This window comes from Heloderma suspectum, chromosome 5 (assembly GCF_057233095.1).
Source record: "Heloderma suspectum isolate Gila_16-S chromosome 5, 16-S_ref, whole genome shotgun sequence".
Taxonomy (NCBI): Eukaryota; Metazoa; Chordata; class Lepidosauria; order Squamata; family Helodermatidae; genus Heloderma; species Heloderma suspectum.
The window spans coordinates 120888060-120913486 of NC_139462.1; the positions used below are offsets into that span (position 1 = coordinate 120888060).

Here is a 25427-nt window from a genome sequence, read left to right on the forward strand (position 1 = left end):
CTCTTTGGCGTTGCCCTTCTTTGGAATTGGAATGTAAACTGACCTTTTCCAGTCTTGTGGCCACTGTTGAGTGTTCCAGATTTGTTGGCATATTGAATGCAGCACTTTAACAGCATCATCTTTTAGGATTTTAAATAGCTCGGCTGGAATACTGTCATCTCCACTAGCTTTGTTGTTACTAATGCTTCCTAAGGCCCACTTGACTTCACTCTCTAGGATGTCTGGCTCAAGTTCAGTGACCGTACTATCATGGCTATCAGGGACATTCAGATCTTTCCTGTATAGTTCTTCTGTGTATTCTTGCCACCTCTTCTTAATCTCATCTGCTTCTGTTAGGTCCCTGCCTTCTTTGTCCTTTATCATGCCCGTCTTTGCACAAAACGTTCCCTTGAGATCTCCAATTTTCTTGAAGAGATCTCTAGTCTTTCCCATTCTGTTGTTTTCCTCGATTTCTTTGCATTGTTCATTTAAGAAGGCCTTCTTGTCTCTCCTTGCTATTCTCTGAAACTCTGCATTCAGTTGGATATATCTTCCCCTTTCTCCTTTGCGTTTCGCTTCCCTTCTTTCCTCAGCTGCTTGTAAAGCCTCATCAGACAGCCACTTGGCTTTCTTGCATTTCTTTTTCTTTGGGACGGATTTCGTTGCTGCCTCCTGAACAATGTTACGGATCTCCGTCCATAGTTCCTCAGGCACTCTGTCTATCAGGTCTAATCCCTGAAATCTATTCCTCACCTCCACTGTATATTCATCAGGGATATGATTTAGGTCATACCTGAAAGGTTTAGTGGTTTTCCCTACGTTCTTCAATTTAAGCCGAAATTTTGCAAGAAGCAGCTCATGATCTGAGCCACAGTCAGCTCCAGGTCTTGTTTTTACTGACTGTATGGAGCTTCTCCATCTTTGGCTGCAAAGGACATAATCAATCTGATTTCGATATTGACCATCTGGTGACGTCCATGTGTAGAGTCGCCTCTTGTGCTGTTGGAAAAGAGTGTTTGCTATGATCAGCATGTTCTCTTGGCAAAACTCTATTAGCTTTTGTCCTGCTTCATTTTGTACACCAAGGCCATGCCTGCCTGTTATCCCGGTGATTTCTTGACTTCCTACTTTAGCATTCCAATCCCCTATGATGAAGAGGACATCTTTTTTTGGTGTTAGTTCTAGAAGGTGTTGTAGGTCTTCATAGAACCGATCAACCTCAGCTTCTTCGGCCTCAGTGGTTGGGGCATAGACTTGAATTACTGTGATGTTGAATGGTTTGCCTTGGATTCGTACTGAGATCATTCTATCATTTTTAAGATTGTACCCCAGTACTGCTTTTCCCACCCTTTTGTTGACTATGAGTGCTACTCCATTTCTTCTAAGGGATTCTTGCCCACAATAGTAGATATGATGGTCACCTGAATTAAATTCACCCATGCCTGTCCATTTTAGTTCGCTGATTCCCAAAATGTCGATGTTCAATCTTGCCATCTCATGTTTGACCACCTCCAGCTTACCTTGATTCATTGATCTGACATTCCAGGTTCCTAAACAATATTGTTCTTTACAGCATCGGATTTTCTTTTCACCGCCAGACACATCCACAGCTGAGTGTCCTTTCGGGTTTGGCCCAGCCGCTTCACTCTTTCTGGTGCTACTTGGAAATACCCTCTGCTCTTCCCCAGTAGCATATTGGACACCTTCCGACCTGAGGGGCTCATCTTCCGGCGTCATATCTTTTAGCCTTGTGATACGTTCCATGGGGTTTTCTTGGCAAGAATACTGGAGTGGGTTGCCATTTCCTTCTCCAGTGGACCACATTTTGTCAGAACTCTCTGCCATGACCTGTCCGTCTTGGGTGGCCCTGCACGGCATAGCTTATGGCTTCACTGAGTTACGCAAGCCCCTTCGCCACAACAAGGCAGTGATCCATGAAGGGGATACATAGGAGTGTCCCTCTACAAATTATTGAAGTAGAGAACTGGGAGAAGCACTAATAATCATAATATTGCATTCCTTCCCCTCTGCAGTCATTGTTTCTAAATGCAACAGCTATGCAAAATATGGCACTGGAAACTTGGTAAATGACATCAAAATCTAATATTTTGTATGAACTGGAAAACCACACAATGAATGTATCAATATATGCCATATTGCATGTATTGTTATACTTTGTGCTCAAATATCACAGTCTTTCCTTTTAATATGTTAGTGGCATCATTTTCTGAACATAAGCTGTTTTCTGTCTGATAATCTTGAAGGTCTGTGCTGGTGAAACAGCTCCTCATGTTTCTGAGAATAGATCTTCCTCCCAGCATACATACAGAATGCTCTGGAGGCACAAAGTTTAACACATCCCGCAGTCCCTCTTGCATGCATCACAAAGGTTCCAATCCTGAGATCTGGGTGCACAGAATTAGGCTTTCCCAGTGGCTTGAACTACACATTTTTAAGAGTGTGTGCATGTGCGTGCGTGCGCGCACACACACAGGCATAACAATAACATAATTAGAGATGCTTGCAAATCCCTTGCAAAGTAAAAGTTGGGGGCTTTGTTCTGGTGCCAGAAGATTTCCTAGGTGAAGTTGGCTGTGCCAGCCATGCACATGGGCCTTCTGCACTGGTGTGAGACATTGACAGAATCACATATGCGGCCACTGTGCATAGCCCTAGAATGTCCCACTATATCTGGAATGCCTCCAGGGTGGCTCAGGCCATGATGGGCCTGTGCAGAAGGCTCCTGCACAGGTACGGCATGACCACAGCCTTTCATCACAGTAGCACAGAAGGCCCCTGCACATACACAGAATGGCCTAATGCCAAGAAAGCCTCCAGAGATGCCAGTAGACTCTGGAGAGTGGCAAGTTCTTTGGTGGGGCCAGGGACCTATGCAACCCAGTTTATGGGGTAAAAGGCCAAGCAGATGTCAGGATGGAAAACCTGGTGAATTGAATCTTTTAGGGAGTTGACCTGAGTCATTTGGTTGGCCTCGGTTAAAAAATTTAGATACAATTTCAAGTGTCAGTAAGAGAAACTTACCTGCAAACCACACACACAAAACAGTTTGGGTGATAGGTTTTCCCCAGTGCTGAAACCACTTCTCCCTCAATAAACTGATCACAGCTGAAGCACCGTGTGCCATAGAGTCGCTGATAGTCTGAAGTACAGATATAATCTCCTTGTCTCACAAAGAATCCTCCCTGAGCCAAGTCACATCCACATGCTGTAGGAAAAAATAGGCCAGAAAGTTTAGGAGAAGTAGTCCCATCTCTAAGAAGGCAGAACATCACTGTCAGCAACAACTTTATTTGTTGAGAGAGGAGATTTGGTAACTATTATCTTCAGGCTCCTTTGTCTATCACTCCCTATATTAGTAGACAGACTCTACCATGTGCAAATGCTCTGAGAATCAAACCACAGGAGGGGAAGTTAAGAATTAGTCACTCCTGCAGGTACAGATCCCTTACCTTTGCAGGAGAATACTGGGAATCATCTGGACTCCCCCAACCTGGTTGGAGGCAAGGGCTGTCCATGTGTATTATCCTCAGGCTGCCCAGGAAAGGCTGGCAGCAGAAAGCAGTGTCAGAGTCTGCTACTTGCTTCCTTTCAGCCTATCACAAGCCCCCACAATGACTGAGTGAAAGTGCAGGAAGCAAGCTCACTGCCTTCATGACAGCTGAACAGCCACCACTGGAGTCCCCTGGGTTGAAGCTCCTTGCTTCAGCTGGAATTTCCTAGCTGGAGAAGAGGGCTGCAAAACCTATTCCTGAACATAGCTCCATAGATCCAGGAAGAAGAAAAAAATCAACATTTGATTTACAAGGCTTTTATTGTGCAATTGCCTGGCCACATTCACCATATTTTACAGGGGCTCCAGATGTCGTCATCCATTTATATCCTTCCCATGTTTTCCCACCTCTTCTTCCACCTTTTTTCTTACCAGAAGAAAATCTTGAAAATCAGGAAAAGATAGAATAGCTGCGCAATGCCTTTTGAACACTAGGAATCCTCCATCTGAAAGCACCCGTCGCCTTCTGTTCCCTTAGTTTGCTTGTACATCTCTAGACAAAAGACTACGCCTCTTTCCCAAGCACAGGCAGCTTGGAAGAAAAATGGACTGGCCACATGTGCATGCAGATTTGGCTAAGAAAAAAGTGGGGAAAACACAAGGAAAGGAACAGTCTTTTCTTATTTATGAACAGGTCTAGGTAAGAAAATGACAACAGGAAAAACTGCTGTTTTTCCCTTCCTCAAACCTCTGTGCAAGTGGGAGTATGTTGGAAGCTGCTTTGAGTCATTTTCACCAGAGAGTCTTTATTTTGCTCCTGGCAGACTGGTGACTGGGATTGTGAACACTTGAATGCTTAATCCAATTAAATCCCTTTTTACACTACTAAAGAAGCATCCTCAATTTACTGGGCAAAATGTTTTAATTTAAAATGTTACTATTACTTATAAAACTGCAGATGGCAAATACATCTTAGAAGAGGTTTTCCCCACTCAGTCTTGGAATGCCTCTTCAATGATGGCACCTGCTGCAACACATACATGCACTATCTAAAAATAAAGTATTTTTTTCACATGAAAAGTTATACAAATTTAACAAAAGACTAATCCTCCATTAATTTGTCTATAAAGACGTAACAACAGCAGTGCTGGATCAGACCAAAAGCCTATTTAATCCAACAGTCTGTTCACACAGTGCCCCCATCCAGATGCCTATGGGAAGCCCACAAACAGTACATGAGGGCAATAGCATTCTCCTCATGTTCCCCAGCAACTGGTATACAGAGGCATACTGCTTGCGATACTGGAGTTAATGCATACCCAACATGACTAGAAACCACTGATAGCCTCATCTTCCACGAATATGTCTAATTCCTTTTTAGAACCATCCAACATGGTGGCCATCACTATATTGTGTGCAAGTGAATTCCATAGTTTAATAATGTGCTGTCTGAAGACGTACTTCCTTTTATGGGTCCTGAATATCCCATCATTCAACTTCATGGGATGACTTCAGATTCTGATATTATGAGAGAATTATTGTTGCAGAACCCAGAGTCAGAGAGACCACGGAATGAAGGAAAAAGAGATTCTTCTTTATTTAACGCGCGGGCTTAAGGCTGGAATCTTTTCCAAAGAGCCAGAAGCCCTGATTTACATTAGCACATTGTTTTTATAGATATTGTGACACATAGGAAACGGCTCCTCCTCTCCCTCCCATGTGGGGTTGCAGTCCTCAACATTTCTTCTCCTAGCACCACTGCTTATAATACAAGAACTGGGTTATAGGGTAGCCATGATAAGGAGAGAACAGAAGAGAACAGCAGAGAACAAGATATACAATTGTATGACCTTTGACAAGATAAGGAATTCCTGTGTCTCGTCAGCTTACAATATATTCAAGGGAGAAAGAGCTCAGCAAGAACATGAAGCATGAGACTGCATGAGGCTACTTAGTCTGACCCCCGATATGGCTGCCATATTATAAGATTTTCTCCATTACCTACCTTCTCTACACCATACATCGTTTTATACAACTCTATCCTGTCCCTCTTATTCACCTTTCTTTCTAAACTAAAGATGCTCCAGCCCCTCGATCATTTTGTTTGGTCTCTTCTGTACCATTCCAGCTATATAATACCCTCTTTGAGGTGTGGTGACCAGAACTGTACACAGTAGCCCAGGTGTGGTTGCATCATAGATTTCTATAAAGACACTCTTATATTGGCAGATTTAGTTTTGATCCTTTTCCTAATGATATATCCAATGTAGAATTTGCCTTTTTCACAGTATTATCAACAACAGCGATTCTGTGGAGGTCTACACCTTTTAAGGTTTCTAGTGTGTGTGTGTGTGTGTTTAACACTATGGCCTCTTCGACAAACTGAGTGACAACACCCCCAGTATGCTCTTCCCTGTCCTTCCCAAAGTTTGCCTCCAGAAAAGACTGTGTCCAACTCCACCAGGTTTCTGTTATGCCCGCTATGTCTATGTTCGCTGACTCTCCCATCTTGGTGGCTTCTAGTGTTATTTTATTCATTAATTTAATATATGTCCTTCCTTCCCACTAAAATAACTCTCAAGATGGCTAACAATAAAATGAGAAAGACAGTTATAATTAAAACATCAAAAACACATCCATTAAATACACATCAAATCAAAGACAAATAAAAAGACAAATAGAAGCACTTCCGTAAGAACGAAATAACAGCACGAAATAACATTAAAAACTGAAATTGGAGGCAATTCATCTTACATGCCAAAATGCCTGCCTAAATAAAAATGTCTTTGCCTGGTCAACCTTGGGAGGGAGTTCTAAAGCCTGGGAGCAGTCACCGAGAAGGCCCTTTCTTGTGTTCCCATCAAGTATAGCATAGAAACACCTATGCATGGTGTTCCTCTCCAAACGTCCCTGGTGTTTGCATTATCCTCTGTGCATTTTCCTTTGGCTTCTTTGACTGGCTCTCATGTTTTACTGTGTGCTCGTGGCCTATCTCTACCTCATCCCCACTTGGGCAATGGGAAACATTTTCACTTTCATCCTCTAGGGGTGATTCAACCGGAACCTGAACTCTTCACCTCCTGTCAGCTCTCCCCCAGTGGTTCTGTTTAAAAGCTGCTCTGCCATCTTTTTGATGTTAAGTGCCAGCAGTCTGGTTCCATTTTGGTTCAAGTGGAGATGATCCTTTTGTACTGGCCTGGCTTGTTCAGACCTTCCTCCCAAAGCACCATCTCATCCATGCATTGAGACTTTTCTGTGTTGCCTGCCCAGCTGGCCCTGCATGTGGAACAAGCAGCATTTCAGGGGAAAACAGGAGGTTGGAGGTCCTGGCTTTTGACCTCCTGCCTAGCAACCTAAATTTAGCTTCCAGGACCTCATGACTAATTTTCCTCATGTCACTGGTGCCAATGCGTACCATGACTGCTCGCCAACCCAACACTATCTACTAGGCTGTCTATAAGACACGTGATACCTGCAACCTTCACACACAGCAGGCAATTCACCATGCTGTCTACACACCCATCACAAATGAAGCTATCCATATCTCTAATGATCAGATCCACTGCAATGATCCTCCCACGACCTGGGGGCATATCCTTAGAGCAAGAAAATATGTTTGTCCCCCCAGAGAATGGGTTCCTTCTAAGGGATCATTTCCTCTTACTCAGAGTGATGGCTTTCTTCTCTGAGTCCCGTGTTTTCCATGACAGCAGATGAGCTATCGCCCTGGAAGTGGGGCACCACTATCACATCCTTGAAGGTCTCATCCATCAACCTCTCTGCCTCTCTCAGTTTCTCCAGGCCAGCAACCTTGGTTTCAAGGGAACAAACTTGTTCTCTGACAGCCAGGAGCTCATTGCACTGAGCACACATCCATCACTGCTGCTCAGCAGGCAGACAGTCATACATGTGATGCTCAGTGCAACAAAGTGAATAGGCCACACATTCCTGCTGGCTTCATAGCTTATAAATGAATACATACATACATAGTTATTACTTGGTTTGTTTGCCTGAAAATTAAGTTATCTGCTAGCAGACAGCAGGGCAGGATTGACTGACCTGGCCTCCTTGACTGGTTGCTACACTTGCAGGGGTGCTTAACTCATGCGTGCCCTTGGCTTCTTTTCATTGGCAAGTAACTTGAACACACAGCTGAAACATGCACAAGAATTAAACTTTACTAATGAACACAACACTTTTTAACAGAGAGGGAAAAGATAAAACCCAAGCTAGCAAGCCATCAACTTCAGTGTCATGTATAAACTGTCACAATGGACTAGATGAAATGTACAGGTAACACCCAGAAACCACCAGCTACTCTGCAACATACATGAACAAGTATTTAAGCTTATGCACACGACTCACATATTGTTGTAACTCCAACACTTCTTGCCTTGATTCTTCACCACCGGAGCCCTTCCTTGTGCTTGGTGACTAGTATCAATCAGAGGCCACTATACAGAACCTCCATGTTCAGAGGCTGAATGACACTGGGGAGCAACAGTGAAAAAGGGTCTTGTGCTCATGTCCTGCTTCTGGGTTGTCCAGAGGCATCTGGCTGGCCGTTATGGGATCCATGATGCCAAGGAGATGCATTTTTAATCTGATCTTACATTCTTTTCACAATTTTTTTTCTCAAAATCCATTTGTTGTAGTTTTTAAACATCTTCCTATATATATTCCCATTCTTCAAGCAGAATCAGTTTGCCAATATCTTGAAACTACTTAACCATACAATTTTTATTTCTTCCATATTCATTTAGTCATAAAGGAACTGGCAGAAGAACTCTCAGAACCGCTGTCTATTCTCTTTGAGAAATCATGGAGGACCGGGGAAGTGCCAGATGACTGGAGGAGGGCTAACGTTGTCCCTATCTTCAAAAAGGGTAAAAAGGAGGAACCTGGGAACTACAGACCAGTCAGTCTGACATCAATCCCTGGGAAAATTCTGGAGCAGATCATAAAGCAATCCATCTGGAAGCACCTTGACAACAATGCCGTGATTACTCGAAGCCAACATGGATTTGTCAAAAACAAGTCCTGCCAGACAAATCTGATCTCATTTTTTGATCAAGTCACCTCCCTTGTAGACCGTGGGAATGCTGTAGACATCATATACCTCGACTTCAGCAAAGCTTTCGACAAAGTGCCCCATGATATCCTGATGAGCAAACTAGCTCGAAGTGGGCTAGATGAAACAACGATCCGGTGGATCCACAGTTGGCTACAGAATCGAACTCAAAGAGTGCTTATCAATGGGACCTTCTCAAGCTGGGGAGAGGTAACGAGTGGGGTACCGCAGGGCTCAGTCCTGGGCCCAGTGCTCTTCAACATTTTTATTAATGACTTGGAGGAGGAGGTGCAGGGAATGCTGATCACATTTGCAGATGACACAAAATTGGGAGGGATAGCTAATACTTTGGAAGACAGAAACAAAATTCAAAGTGATCTGGATAGACTGGAGTGCTGGGCAGAAAACAACTGAATGGCATTTAATAGGGACAAATGCCAAGTTCTGCACCTAGGAAAAAGAAACCAAATGCACAGTTACAAGATGGGGGATACGTGGCTCAACCACACTACGAGCGAGAAGGATCTTGGAATTGTCGTCGATCACAAGCTGAATATGAGCCAACAATGTGATGTGGCTGCAAAAAAGGCAAATGCTATTTTGGGCTGCATTCATAGAAGCATCACTTCCAAATCCCGGGAAGTACTAGTTCCCCTCTACTCAGCACTGGTTAGGCCTCATCTGGAGTACTGTGTCCAGTTCTGGGCACCACACTTGAAGAAGGATGCAGACAAGCTGGAGAGGGTTCAAAGGAGGGCAACAAAGATGATCAGGGGACTGGAAACAAAGCCCTATGAAGAGAGACTGAAAGAACTGGGCATGTTTAGCCTTGAGAAGAGAAGACTGAGGGGAGATATGATAGCACTCTTCAAGTACTTGAAAGGTTGTCACAGAGAAGAAGGCCAGGATCTCTTCTTGATCATCCCAGAGTGCAGGACACGGAATAATGGGCTCAAGTTACAGGAAGCCAGATTCCGACTGAACATCAGGAAAAACTTCCTGAGTGTCAGAGCAATACGGCAATGGAACCAATTACCTGGGGAGGTGGTGGGCTCTCCCACACTGGAGGCCTTCAAGACGAGGCTGGACAGCCATTTGTCAGGGATGCTCTGACTTGGATTCCTGCACTGAGCAGGGGGTTGGACTCGATGGCCTTGTAGGCCCCTTCCAACCCTACTACTACTACTATTCTATGATTCATATTTTAATAGCACCTTATTTATCTTTGAAAGCATAGTATTGGCATCTTTACATATAAACAGCTTTTCAAATTCCCGCAATCTCATTTGTAACCTTTGACTTTTGAGTTTAAGAAAATAAGATTTTATTGCAGAAAATAAGATGATATTTGGTCTATCAAGTTATCCACCCACACGCATTTCTTCAAAACTTGCAAAATTATGCCATTGTATAAGGTCTATATCTCTATAAGCAGCCAGACACACTCACCTCTTGAGATTCCAGCCAATGGAGAAGAAGGCAGGTCCAGGTTATATAAGCCTTGTGCCCATCCCTTCTCTAGGCAGTTGCTTCTTGTCTAAGCATCAGCCCACCTACCCTATGTTCAGCGCAATGTTAGCTGGTCAAGAACAGATTGGTGAAAGAATGGGGTCATTCCCCCCTGCCTGCACTGTCTAGTCAGGAGCGAGGTAGCTAACAGCAGGGACAGCGTGTTAAGTAAGGCACACGCCGTCAAAACAGGCATGATGGAGAAGAAAATGAAATGAGAGAGCAATGAATGGTGAGTACCCAGAGGTGCCAGGAAGGTGAAGGGAGATTCCACAGACCTTCAGTTCAGGACTTTGGTACCTGGAGAACAGAACTCTTCTGTGGCTTGTTTGTACCACATACTCTGGGACTCAGGGGAAGGAGATGCTGGCAAGGAACTGCTTCTCAGATGCCAAGCTGGGGTTAAGCTCGCCCATAGCTGTGAGGAGCCAGAGGCTTGCTAGATGGTTCCTGACTCCACCCAGAGTTGCCTACTCTGCACTTCAACTTTTGTTGCAGATCTCCTTTGTAAAGTGAATGAAGTTGTGATCCCAGTTCAGCCCAATGACGTGAAGCTCTTCTGGGCACACTACACATCCCTGGCCAGGAGCAGTCCCCCACTTTGCTGCTGTACAAACTGGGATAGGGCCATCCCTTTTACTAGTAGCCTGTTGCTAAAATCACTGAACTGTTTAATCTGTACTCTATACATAGCTAGTCCCCCCCTCCCGCCCCCAGGTACTCCTTGTTCTGTAATACGAAGCCTTGGTATCAGAGAGGCCAAAAGGGATTTACAGTTTACAGATAAAGCACATAGCCTCTTGTTGCTACTGTTTAAAGAGCATGCCTGCTCTGCCTGTTCAGGTTGGTAAACTGACAAGAGAATGTAAGACCTTCTCATGTTTTTACTTTGCTTTAAGCTTTCACCATCCACTCATTGATTTCCTGCAAATGGCACTTCTTGTGTAACCTGAAACACCCTCATTTTACACTGTGTTCCTATTCAGGTTCTCTCAGATTACACCACAGCAGTTTTTAGCAAACGTATTTATAGACTAGCAAGCGAAGTTGATCTGGTACATACATAGCAACTCCCTGTTATTAACTCACACATAGCTTAGCTTTTTCTCTTTTTTAAAACTACAATAGTTAGTCTCAGATCTTGCAGTTTTCTCAATTTGAGTCGGTTCTGGTGATAAACTGTCAGCCAACGTGCTAAAATAACTGCAGATTTATGAGATCTTATCATGTGAGTAGTATAGCAGAATTGCTGTGAATTCACACAAGATCACAGCTCCTTTTCTGTAGAAGAAAAATCTAAATTATTTTTCTTTCTACAGAAGGGCCCTGACCTTGCTTTTCTTGCCAGCTCCATTACACTGCTCACTCAAGTAGACCACATGCCTTTTACACAAAAGTATTCTCATTCTGAGGAAATGTTGTGCCTGTCCTTTCCCCCTCCTGCACAGGACTAATGACAGCTTCAGCAGGGGGCACAGCAATTTAGATCAGGGAAACAGCAGAAGAGGTAAGGGTCAATCATCTCCATGATCAAATTAGCAGCCTCATACAGTTGCTTTGAAGTAAAAAAAGAAGACTGTGGGAGATCCTGATCACAATTCTCCCATCTCACGTCTAGTTGAGGCCCCAGTCTACCATTAATGTTAACCAAACAGAAGAGTTTGAGATGCCACTTACATTCTCCCAAGACTAACAAGTTAGCCACTGCTGCAGCTGTGGTGCAAATTATCCAGTTACAGTGGCCTTTGAATAGTGATCCCAGGACCACCAAGGTGGCTTTCTCTGGAACACTATCTGTTCCATGTGCAGAGCCAGCTAGACAGGTGAAGCTGTGGAGTCTCAATGCGTGGATGAGCTGATGGTGTAGAGAGGAGAGGTTCAGATTTGTTAGGCACCGGGGAACATTTTGGTACAAACTAGGCCTGTACAAGAGGGATGGGCTCCACTTGAACCAGAATGTAACCAGACTGCTGGCATAAAAATGGTGGTAGAGCAGCTTTTAAACTGAACCCCGGGGGAAAGCTGACAGGAGCTGGGAAGCATCTAGTTCAGGCTGAATCATCCCTAGGGGATAAAGATGAAAATGTTTCTGAATGGTGAAACACGATAGTCAGTCAGAGAGGCCTCAGGGCCACAGCAGAGGATGCACACACCAGAGACATCTTGGAAGGAACACCATACAGGTGTTTCTATGCTAATGCCACCAAGCCAAAATGGAAGAGTCAGCGCCTAGTTTTAAAGGAGAACCTAGATATAGTGGGCATTACAGAAACTTGGTGGGATGGAGATTATCAGTGGGATACGGTAATCTCTGGATATGAACTGTTTAGGAAGGACAAGGAAGGGTATACTGGAGGTGTTGCACTGTACGTCAAAGAGGGCATAGTGTCCAGCAGGCTAGAACACCTAAAAGGGGTAGACCCTTCCACAGAAGAGTTGTGGGTGACAATACTGGGCTCCAAAACTAATTTAGTGCTACGAAGATGCTATCATCCCCCAGACAAGAATGCTCAGGGTGACCTTGAGATCGAAAATGAAATCAGGAAGGCCTCCAAACGAGGAAGTGTTGTAACAGTGGGTGACTTCAATTACCCCCACATTGACTGGATAAATGCATGTTCCAGTCACTACAAAGAGGTTAAATTTCTTGATGCCCTAAACAATTGTGCCTTAAAGCAGTTGATCATGGAACCAACCAGAGGGAAGGCGACCCTGGATTTAATCCCAAGTGGTGCTGCCCAGGATCTAGTGATGTCAAGAGTGTTTCAGAGTGCAGGGAGTGGGATAGCAGTTCAGATTCTGAAAGAGAACTGTCAGACATGGGGGAGGAGTTTTCCCAGGCTAGTCCAGATATGCGTAGGCCTGCTTCTCAGGTTACAAACGTCCAGATGGCTGAGCATGAGGGTCCCTTCGCCCCCCCCCGTAAGAGGCAGCGAACAGGAGGAGGCAGGGTTTGGGGAAGATGACCTAATAAATGCTAGGCGCAGATGCAGAGCAAAGAGAGAGAAGGCAGGGGCGGAACTTAGACGGTCTACCTGATTGGCCTTGCGTGAAAAGCTGCGCTTAGAGGCCTCACAAAAAGAGAGGGACCTCCCCCCTTAAGTTAAACTAGCCAGACCCCCTCCCTCTTCAAATGGCGGGCAACTCGGGCAACTCTCATAAATCCCATTTGAACCCCCTGAAGGCATTCCTTTGTAGACGGAGAGTCTCTGAGAATTTGCATCTGTATGACCCTGTGAAGTAATGGATTAAAAGCTATAGACTGAAGCCTATCGTCTGTGTATGTTTGGGCATTGAAGTAAAGTGGGGGCTAAGGGAATCCTGACAAGTACGAGATGTGAGTGTTGTCAAACCAACTGGAAACAGTGACCGCAGTGTTATCAGATTTAATATATATTTAAGTGGGAAATTGCCAAGGAAGTCCAACACAGTCACATTTGACTTCAAAAGAGGGAACTGGTAAAAAGGAAAGGGGACTCAAGAGGATTAAATCCCTTCAGAATGCTTGAAGGTTACCCAAAAACACAGTAATAGAAACTCAGCTAGAATGTTTACCACAGGTTAAGAAAGGTACCACCAAGTCCAAGAGGTTCCCAGCATAGTTAACGAGCAGTGTCAAGCATGCTATTAGAGAAAAGAGGGCTTTTTTCAAAAAATGGAAGTCTTGCCCAAATGAGGCAAACAAAAAGGAGCACAAACTTGCAGAAAGGAGATGCAAGCAGACAATAAGATGTGAAAAAGCATTTTGAGGAGCATACCACTAACAACATCAACACCCACAACAAAAAGTTCTTTAAATATATCAGAAGCAGAAAACCAGCTAGGGAGCCAGTTGCACCATTGGATGACCATAGAGTTAAAGGAGTACTAAAGGAGGATAAGGAGATTGCAGAAGAGCTGAATTAATTCTTCTCATGTGTCTTCACCACAGAAGATGTAGGACAGATACCTGTGCTTGAACTGATGTGTTCAGGAAGGGAGTCTGAGGAAATGAAGCAAATAGTGGTGACAAAAGATGAAGTTCTCAACCTTATTGATAAACTGAAAGTTAATAAATCACCAGGCCCAGATGGTATCCATCCTAGAGTTCTTAAAGAATTCAAATATGAAAATGCTGATTTTCTAACAAAAATACATAACATGTCCCTAAGATCAGCCTCTGTACCAAAGGTCTGCAGAATGGCCAGCGTAATACCAATTTTTAAAAAGGGATCCAGGGCGATCTGGGAAATTACAGCCCGCTTAGTTTAACATCTGTTCTGGGTAAACTGGTTGAAAGCATTATTAAAGATAGAAAGCATATCGAACAACAAGCCCTGCTGGAAAAGAATCAGCATGGCTTCCGCAAACTTTTCCACAACCCTTTTTGAGTTCTTTGAGAGTGTCAATAAACGTGTGGTCAGGGGTGATCCAGTAGACATTGTTTACTTGGACTTCCAAAAGGCTTCTGACAAAGTCCTTCTCCAAAGACTCCTAAGTAAACTTAGCAGTCATGGAATAAGAGGACAGGTCCTCTTATGAATCAGTAACTACTTAAAGAACAGGAAGCAGGGAGAAGAAATAAATGGTAAATTCTCCCAGTAGACAGATGTAAATTGTGGCATCCCACAGGGATCTGTATTGGGAGCAAAGCTTCTGGACTTGTTCATAAGTGACTTGGAATTTGGAGTGGGCAGTGAGGTGGCCATGTTTGCTGATGACACCAGATAATTTAGGGTGGTTAAAACAAAAAGGGATTGCAAAGAGCTCCAAAAAGATCTCTCCAAACTAGGATAATGAGCATCAAAATGGCAAATATAGTTCAGTGTAAGAAGGTGTCAAGTGATGAATATTGGGGCTAAAAAAATCCCAACTTCATGTATACACTGATGGGATGTGAGCTAGTAGTGACTGACCAAGAAAGATCTTGGGGTTGTGGTGGACACTTCAATGAAAATGTCAACCCAGTGCTGTGGAAAAGGCAAATTCCATGCTAGGCATAATCAGGAAAGGAATTGAAAGTAAAACTGCCAACATCATACTCCCATTATACAAATCTACAAATCTATGATGCAACACACTTGGGCCCCATCTAAACAAATACTTTCTGTGGTGATTCCATTTAAATCCAGATTTTCATGATATTGGGTTTGCTCCTCCCAGGGCAAACATAGCCAGTAAAGCAGTGTATACATTTTTATTAACCACTTTCACGGGGCAAACGGCACCTAAAACCGCATTAGTTCGCGGTTGGGTGGGCGAGTAGAACTGAAAGTCATCAGCTGTGTAGGTCCAGGGCAGCAAATGAACAGAGCCTTGCTCCCTGCTCCTCTCCTTGCTCGTGTGCTCAATAAAGTGCAATGGAGGAGAATGAGTTACTTCTGAGTACACATGTTAAGCCAACATCCCCTCTTGTGTCCACCCTTTCTCGACGAGAAGAAGGCGATCACTCTCTAAACTCATTAAACTTATGCACACATTTGCTGGTCTGGACATTTCAAAAACAGCAGGCAAAGGGATTCTCCCGACCCCTCTCTCCACTCGTACTCGGTAAAGTACAATTGAAGGGAATGAGTTACTTCCGAGTAGACATGTTTTGGCCACTCCACTCCTCATGTTCACCTTTTCATGACGCCAATTTCTGTTCCACCAATTCGCACTGCTCCCCCCAGCCCGCACTGAAGGCAATTCAGGTCACACAGACTCCCAAACCACGCTGAAGCTGCTGACCAGCAATTTAGATGGCTTTAAACAGGGATTGGACAAATTCATAGAGGATATGGCTTCTAGTCCTGATGGCTACATGCTACCTCCAGTAACAGAGGCAGTGAGCCTGTGTACACCAGTTGCTGGGGAACATGGGTGGGAGGGTGCTGTTGCACTCATATCCTGCTTGTGGGCTTCCCAACAGCAGCTGTTTGGCCATTGTGTGAAGATAATGCTGGATCAGATGGACCCTTGGTCTGATCCAGGATGGTTTTTCTTATGTTCCCTTCCTTACACATCTACCTAGTGGCACAAATTGAAGGCGGGGGGGGGGAATAATTATGTTTTGATTAAACTTAGGCTTATGTTAGCAACTAAGGACCACAACACTAACTTGAAAAGGGGGGGGGGGGGGCTTCCAGCAAGACTTATCCAGGCACCAAAGTTCTTATCCACAGAATCAGAGAACTGGCAGTGGAAAGGACAAAAGAGCTATCTATCATATAAAAGACTCATTCAGCCTCTATTCAGTATGTACAGTGTAAGTGAGATATACTGTCAATATTTATGATTACTCTGAACAGAAGACCATGGCTTATGCCAGCACCAACCCTAATTCCTGATACATCAATGCTCCCTCATGCCCTGCAGCCTGTGTTTATTACCATTTACTCCTTCCCCTCAATCATTGTCTAAATATAGCTATCTAAGTATTCAATAAAGTGTCACAGTCAGCAAATGAGTGAAGTTTGCCATCAGGCTTCCATATCACATTCTCCTACTGCCATAAGATGCTAACATTGTCTGGAGGCACATTGAACGTGAATGCTGCTCATCCCCTTCTCACACTCTCCACTCATGCTTGGCTAGTACAAATGGCACACTGGGGCCATGACACAGGAGACTCCAAGTGGGGATTCTTTCATGGTGTTGTCTATGGCTTTGGTGGAGGCGGGAGTACACCATATTCTATGATCCCTGGGACGCCATACCAGGGGTCATAGGATTGCTCTGTAACTGGTTTCATTCTTTTTTAAACTATCATTTGGAATATTTCTTGAAATGCTTGCTCAGGTGAACTGGCTCTTCAGCTTCCCCACCCCACCCCACCCACCACAGAAAGCTCCGCAACAGCTGTTGTGACCTGGGACAAGGAGGGTGGAAATGGGGCACACCAGTGGGTGGGGAGAGACTGTGGATCTGCTGGATCCACAAGGCTCCCCTTCCCATCCCAGCTTATGGCCAGGTAAGCAAGGCAGGTGGGTTCAGAGGCCAGTCTAGCTCTGAATGCTTTTTAAGGAGGCACAGGAGGTGAAAACACCCGCATCATTCCTCGCACCCTGCCTGGCTCTTGCCAGCTGGGCACCGGATTCTCGGAGCGCCCACAGGATTGTTATGTTATTTAATGCTACAAGCTCAATAATTTAAGCATGATAAACATAGTAGCCATGAAATGTAAAAAAACAAACCTCAAGTTTTTAGCATTTGTTTTAGATTAGAAGTGTACATTGGAAGTATTTAATTGAGAAAAAATCCATGTTACAAATAGCACTGTCTGGAATGTTTTTCCACCTTTTATATTTTAAATAAGTATTATAATGCTAAAACATTCTTTAATTTAAGCAGTGTTTTGTTAATATTTTAATATTTTAAAAAAACAATAGCCAGAAAAGTTATTTAGCATTAAAATATGGATTAAAAATTATAAGGATTATACAGGGTGGCCCAAAAATAGGTATACAGTTGTTTAGAATGTTGATGGGAGGGGGAGAGAATTTTCAGTCTTCCAGTACTGCTTTAGAATCAACTTTCTTTGTTCTTGACTCAAGTTCGCTGCCATCATTCACAATATCAGTAAAAAAAAATTACTAAAAAACTAAACAACTGTATACCTACTTAAGGGCCTCACTCCCTTCACTTTCTATACTTAACTGATTTAACTGTCACTCCCTGACACTCACTCTTCCCAACTGTCATTCTGACTCCACCCACACATCCTCTACTCACTCACTCTCTCCCCCTCCCATCAACATTCTAAACATTCAACTGTATACCTACTTTTGGGCCACCCTGTATAATGATGCCCACTGCAAAGATCAACATGAGATGGCAAGATTGAACATCGACATTTTGGGAATCAGCGAACTAAAATGGACAAGCATGGGCAAATTTAATTCACGTGACCATCATATCTACTACTGTGGGCAAGAATCCCTGAGAAGAAATGGAGTAGCACTCATAGTCAACAAAAGGGTGGGAAAAGCAGTACTGGGGTACAATCTTAAAAATGATAGAATGATCTCAGTACGAATCCAAAGCAAACCATTCAACATCACAGTAATTCAAGTCTATGCCCCCAAGCACTGATGCCGAAGAAGCTGAGGTGGATCGGTTCTATGAAGACCTACAACACCTTCTAGAACTAACACCAAAAAAAGATGTCCTCTTCATCATAGATGAAGTTGTGGGGAGCTTAAGGTTGTCTGGCAATATCTGGAGGTGAGGGAAGAAATACCAGCAAGCACTGGACTTGTGTAACTCCACCAGCTCTTGTTTACCTCCCACTTTACCTCCTGTGATGAAGCTGCCAATTTCCTGGAAATGGAGCTTGCATTCACTAGGACCTCCCTCCAGGAGCTCCTTCTTGTTTTATGGAAAGCAAGAATGAGAGAATGGTGCAAACACACTCAAAGGAGCTCCACATGACCTGGCACCCAAGTCGCATAGAGGATGATGGAGATGCATGTGTGCACGTGGGGAAAAGTGTCTGACCACCATTGCCCCAGTTTGCAGAAGAGAACCCGCTCCTCCTTTCCTTCCCCAAGTTCTCCATAGAGTAAAGGAGGGGCGGCTTCTCTCCCTCATGCTGGGCTTTGGCAGGAGGCGCCAGGAAGGAAGACCTTTATGCTGGGTTAGTGGGGTATTTATGGATCCCAGGATTAAAAAATCTTGGTACCAGTGAAGAACAAGGCACAGCTTTGTTGGTATGAACCCTATGTCCTCCTCAGTTACCACAGATAGATAGGTGGCTTCAGTAATGTATATAAGTAGTGCAGGATTAGAGCCCCAACAAGAATGCGGCTTCAACAGAACATTATACCTATCACATCAACAAGCTGGGTTGAAAAATGTGACTAAGTACTGAAGGCAGTGACTGTGTTTTACATTTTAAATTCAATTATCTTGTATGTACTAGCTTGCTTGGAATAAAGCAGGGATGCTGAACTGGTTTGTGGTCCAGGGCCCAAATTGCTCCTCCCAAACCAATCCACCTCCTGATGGGGGCAGCAAGTGGCACGCGAAGGATCGCTCAGTCACCACGCAGAGGAGCAGCTCTCCTATGTTCAGTTCAGGCACCTCCTGAACTGCACATGAACAGGGTGGTACCCAAGGCTGTTTACTGCAACATTTGAGTCGGACTACATGTCAAGGCCAATCTGGGGCTGTGGGTGAATCAAGACTTGGATTGGGAGTTTTCCAGCACTGAGTTCCTGGTGTCCATGGCTGGAGTTGGATTCAGGTTTGACCCTGGTCCAGAAGTGCAGCAGGCAGAAGGTACTGCTCTGCCAAAGACAAGGCTCCTGAATATTTAACCCAGGGCTTCATGTTGCTTGCTAATCACAGGGACCGCTGTTGCACACCCCTATAGCCTTCTGTGCTTGGAGAGAGCTCTGAGACAAGAACAGTCATGAGTGGCCCACCAAGCTAAGATGCTCCATCAGCCCAAGAATGTCCCAATCCACACTCTGGAGTCTCTGACAGCATCCTACCAGACAGGACTGGTTCTACAATAACAGCATCTAATTTTTCAGGCTGCCAGTGTGGTGGACATGATGGTTGCTACTAGAATCTCTCCCCCTGCCCACATGTTTGCATCCCACAGAGATTTAAAAAACCATCAAGTTACAGCCATCCCTTCCAGCTCCCATTTGACCACGACCATATGTTGGGTAGGAATATAATACAGAATGTCCTCCTTTTTTGCACTGAATAGCCTCTGAACTTTAAAAATCAAAGCACTAAGCATCTCTATGTGTCTGCTTCGAAAAGCGAGGAAGTGATGCTCTGGAAGAAGATGCCTCACTTGCCCTCCACCACCCATAGAGCTGGCAGCAGCTTTAGGCTGGGGGATTAGACTGGGAAATATCTTCCACTCTCCACCCTCTTCAAAGCAGCTGTGTGAGCTGCTAAATAGTATGAAGTGGGAGGTCCTAATCATCATCATCATTATTTAGTTCATTTCCACACTGCCCAATAGCTGAGGCTCTCTGGGCGGTTCACAACAACTCACACACATAAAATACAAACTACAACATTATAAACATTATACAACACTACACAATACAACATTATAATAAAACATAGTCTATTTTTTTTAAACTTATAAACTTTCAAACAATTTACATAGCTAAAACCGATTTCAATAAACAATTTCAATAACAGACCTGTTCAAGACAGCTGACATAGGTGCCCCATCATATGCCAGTAAATGCCTGGGATAACCTGGCACCAAAAAGATGACAGTGTTGGCACCAGGCAGGCCTCTCTGGGGAGCTCATTCCATGAGAAGGCCCCCTCCCTTGTGGCCACCTTCCGAGCCTCCCTTAGAGCAGGCACTCAGAGGAAGGCCTCAGATGTTGATCGAAGTGTCTGGGTACGTTCATGTCAAGAGAGGCATTCCATTATTTTTATTATTATCCATTATTATTATGGATTTGTCAAAAACAAGTCCTGCCAGACAAATCTGATCTCATTTTTTGATCAACTAACCTCCCTTGTAGACCGTGGGAATGCTGTAGACATCATATACCTCGACTTCGGCAAAGCTTTCGACAAAGTGCCCCATGGGTGACCAGCCAGATGGGCGATTAATAAATTTAATAATAAATAAATAAATGATATCCTGATGAGCAAACTAGCTCAAAGTGGACTAGATGAAACAATGGTCCCGTGGATCCACAGTTGGCTACAGATTCGGACTCAAAGAGTGCTTATCAATGGGACCTTCTCAAACTGGGGAGAGGTAACGAGTGGGGTACCGCAGGGCTCAGTCCTGGGCCCAGTGCTCTTCAACATTTTTATTAATGACTTGGAGGAGGAGGTGCAGGGAATGCTGATCAAATTTGCAGATGACACAAAATTGGGAGGGATAGCTAATACTTTGGAAGACAGAAACAAAATTCAAAGTGATCTGGATAGACTGGAGCGCTGGGCAGAAAACAACAGAATGGCATTTAATAGGGACAAATGCCAAGTTCTGCACCTAGGAAAAAGAAACCAAATACACAGTTACAAGCTGGGGGATACGTGGCTCAACCACACTACGAGCGAGAAGGATCTTGGAATTGTTGTCGATCACAAGCTGAAGATGAGCCAACAATGTGATGTGGCTGCAAAAAAGGCCAATGCTATTTTGGGCTGCATTCATAGAAGCATCGCTTCCAAATCCCGGGAAGTACTAGTTCCCCTCTACTCAGCACTGGTTAGGCCTCATCTGGAGTACTGTGTCCAGTTCTGGGCACCACAATTGAAGAAGGATGCAGACAAACTGGAGAGGGTTCAGAGGAGGGCAACAAAGATGATCAGGGGACTGGAAACAAAGCCCTATGAAGAGAGACTGAAAGAACTGGGCATGTTTAGCCTTGAGAAGAGAAGACTGAGGGGAGATATGATAGCACTCTTCAAGTACTTGAAAGGTTGTCACAGGGAAGAAGGCCAGCATCTCTTCTTGATCATCCCCCAGTGCAGGACACAGAATAATGGGCTCAAGTTACAGGAAGCCAGATTCCGGCTGAACATCAGGAAAAACGTCCTGACTGTTAGAGCAATACGACAGTGGAAGCAATTCCCTAGGGAGGTGGTGGGCTCTCCCACACTGGAGGCGTTCAAGACGAGGCAGGACAGCCATCTGTCAGGAATGCTCTGACTTGGATTCCTGCATTGAGCAGGGGGTTGGACTCGATGGCCTTGTAGGCCCCTTCCAACCCTACTATTCTATGATTCTATGATCTATGATTCTGTGATTAAGTACTGCAGTCCCGAGCTGTGTGAGGCTTTATAGGTTAAAACCAGCATCTTGAATGGAGCTCAGAAACATACAGGCAGCCAATGCAAGCAGGCCAGAATTGGTCTTATGTGTTCAGACCTACTGGTCCCAGTTATTAATCTGGCTGCTGCATTTTGCACAAGCTGCAGGTCTTCAAGGGCGGCCCCACATAGAGTGCATTGCAGTAATCTAACTTGGAGGTTACCAGAGCATAGATTACTGAAACCAGGTTATCCCTGTCCAGATAGGGGCATAGCTGGGCCACCAACTGAAGTTGGTAGAAGGCATTCCGTGCCACTGAGGCCACCTGAGCCTCAAAGTGACATAGATCTCAGTCTTGCCTGGATTGAGCTTCAGTTTATTAGCCTTCATCCAGTCCACTGTTGCAGCCAAGCACTGATTTAGCACATCTACAGCCTCACCTGATGAAGATGAAAAGGGGAAGCAGACCTGCGTGTCATCAGCATACTGATGGCAATGCACTCCAAAAGTCCAGATGACCCCACTCAGTATGTTAAATAGCATAGGGGACAAAACGAACCCCTGAGGAACCCCATGCTGGAGAATCCACAGGGCTGAGCAATATCCTCCAAGCATCACCTTCTGGAGTCTGCCATCCAAGTAGGAGCAGAACCACTGCAATGCAGTACCCCCACTCCCAGCTCAGACAGTCACCCCAGAAGGATACCATAGTTGATGGTATTGAAAAGCACTGAGAGGTCCAGGAGCATCAACAGGATCCCACTGCCCCTGTATCAATCCTGACATAGGTCATTGTAACAGGTGTTTCTGTGCCAAAACCCAGCCTGAACCCCAACTGAAATGGTTCCAGATAATCGGTCTCATCCAAGAATGTCTGGAGCTGGTTGGCCACCACCCGCTCAAGGACCTTGTCCAGGAAAGGAACATTTGCCACTGTCCTAAAGTTGTTAAGATCTTCTGGGTCCAGAGAGGATTTCTTCAGAACTGGTCTCATCACTGCCTCTTTCAGTCAGCTCAGGACCCCTCCCTCTCACAAAGAGCTATTCATTACTTCCCTGGCCCAGCTGCCTGTTCCCTCCCTGCTGGTTTTTATAAGCCAGGAGGGGCAAGGATCCAGTATAGAAATGGTCACATGAATCTGTCCAATCACAGATCTTCTGTATTTGTTCTACTTGCTTTATTTACTACTGTTTTGTTTCCCCGGTGTAGACTTTTGTCTAGTACTTTCGAGTGCATTTTTAGGGGGGTCTGTTCCTCTGTGAATACAGCCTGCCAACAGAGATGGAAAAGGTCTCCTGTTAAGAATTCATACCTCTGTCCAACCGTAGGAGGTGTTTTTAGGCCATTTAAATGTTAATACAGACAATAATAAAAACAATAATAAAAATACATACCTTTACAAACAAAACACTTAATATGGAAATACTTCTTTTGCACCCTTAGCACCTCTCCTTTGCATGGATTGCCACAATTGTTGCAGAGGATTGCCGCACCAGAAGGCTTCTCCAGGTGGCTATGCACAGCCTGTGGTTGAGAAGCTATGAGAAAGAAAAAATGCTTTAATTGAAGTTTTAGAATAAATGGAACAATGCCAATGTACTGCTTTCTCTAGCAAGTCCCATTGATATTGTGATGTAATGTCGTCACATCAATCGCAGACAATCAAACACTACTCTGGCCCTTTCTGAGGTGGGACTATCAGAACTGCAGACTATGGCTATATGATCCTCCAAACCACTGTTTTATTATATTAAACATTATATAATCACATTAAAGAGGATACCTCTGTCCTTTATTTAGGTATGTCCTCTGCTGTTAAAATAGTCAATTCTGTATATGACAGAACTCTTTCTTTCTTTCTTTCTTTCTTTCTTTCTTTCTTTCTTTCTAATAAAATTGTAGTCCAGTGCAGATGGAATCAGTTCCATAACTATGGTTCAGTTCTGTGATCAGGAACACACTACAGGCTCACATCCCTTCATGAGCATTCCCCCTTCCTTTTCGAGTTTCACAGTCAACTATGGTTAGCATTACAAACCGTGGGCGCCTCCAAGACAGAGGCCCTAAGGAGGCCGGGTGCTGCTGCTCCACTGGGGGCTGCCTCCCTATTGCCAGGAGTCTATTGCAGTCTTCCCCAATCTGGTGCCCTCCAGTTGTTTTGGACTCATACTCCCATCAGCCAATACTCAGGAATCCTGGGAGTTGTAGCCCAGAACATTTGGAGGGCGCCAGGTTGGGGAAGGCCAGTTTACTGGCTCCTTCTGTGGCTTGCTGACTTGAGGTGTCATCCCTCTTCTGGAACACGTAAACCCCAGAGCACACTGGGGCAAGGTGGAGGGCAATCACTCATCCAGAGGTGATTCGGGTGGGTGATCCAATCACCCATCATATCCTTTTGTGGTATGAATTAGAGGGATTGTGTTAGATTTTCTGTATCAGCACAATCCACAAGGGCCAAGAATACGCTACAGAGAGGCTGTGTGTTTGTCTCCCGGAAGACCTGATGGCTCTGAGAATGGAATCAGTGCAGGTTGTTTACTGAACCAAACTCTAACATGTAACGGTATGAACCATGTTTGCATGTTTTGAGGAAACTTCTTCACATGGGAAATCAAGACAGCAAAATGCTCATGAACATTCTAGGTGTTAAGAGAATCTGTGGGAAGAAAGTGATCATTTTGACAGAAAGCCGAAACAGAAATGCTGTCTCTAAATGGAAAAGGTGTTGGAAGAACCGCAGGCTCAGTGAGAAGAGGCCCCAGTGAGAAAAGGCCCCAGGAGGCAGGATGCTAAAGGTGCTTCCAGACAGAGGGTTCCTTTTCACTGGTAGTAGCAGCTACCAATCCAAAGGCATTGTGCAGCTCTTCTGTCTTTCCTTCCTTAATAGATTTTTTTTCTGGTAAGAAACACGATGGATTACAAATGTAAGGTGATGAGGTCTGGATCCCTCCCCTGCCCCCCAGTAAAATTCTATGAGTGAGGCAGGGGGGTTGCACAATCAAAGCCTCGTTTGGAAGGACTCTGAGGAGCAGGGACCTGAGATGTAGGGTGTCAGTGTCAACAGTGGACTTAAATATAGCAGCCTGAAAGGTGAAGAAGAGAGGCCTGAGGGGGGAGAGAAAAAAATCAAGCAATGAATTGAAGAAAGATCCCTAAGCTGTGTGAATGCAGGAAAAAAAACCCTCTTGCAGGGTCTAAAAGATGCAAACATATTATTGCCAGGAAGGAGTCAAAGTGTGGGGAGAGAAACAAGAATGCTGGGTAGTGAAAGGCACTGGATGGGAGCAAGGGCAGCAGGACCAACAAGGACTTAAACAAACAGTGGTTGGCAGAGAGGCTCAGGAATGGCTGGGGCAAACTTCATCCAGGGTTAAGGTTGCCATCTTCCCCCCGCCCCCGCTAACAGGGCCAATGTGCCCTGTTAAAAGCTTCATGGATGGCAGGAATGTAACAGGTGCAGCTTTCTGTATGAGAGCACATCAATGCAAGAAAAAGCTTCAGGGGTCACATTTCTGCATGACATGCTGCTTTTAAAGGTGCAGGAGCCCAGCCACAGACAACCCTATACATGGCATAGAGGCAGAAAAAACTTTGGTCCAAACTCGACATGCATGAGCTAAATTATGACATGCTGGGTTGTTTGG

At 44.6% G+C, this 25427-nt stretch overlaps 1 protein-coding gene across 5 annotated transcripts in view; it reads right to left on the minus strand.

The window, feature by feature from the left end:
- The window catches only part of ABLIM2 (actin binding LIM protein family member 2), a 124981-nt gene that overhangs the window by 87224 nt on the left and 12330 nt on the right, over nucleotides 1-25427 (minus strand). For all 5 annotated transcript variants that reach the window (XR_014792504.1, XR_014792503.1, XR_014792502.1 and 2 more), the window contains exons 2-3: nucleotides 23178-23321; nucleotides 3022-3205 (exon numbers count right to left, since the gene is read on the minus strand). Coding sequence is in view for 1 of the 5 variants with exons in the window: in XM_084859862.1 (XP_084715988.1) it covers nucleotides 3022-3205; nucleotides 23178-23321 (328 nt within the window). In the remaining 4 variants the exon portion in view is untranslated. The remainder of the gene's footprint in view (nucleotides 1-3021; nucleotides 3206-23177; nucleotides 23322-25427) is intronic.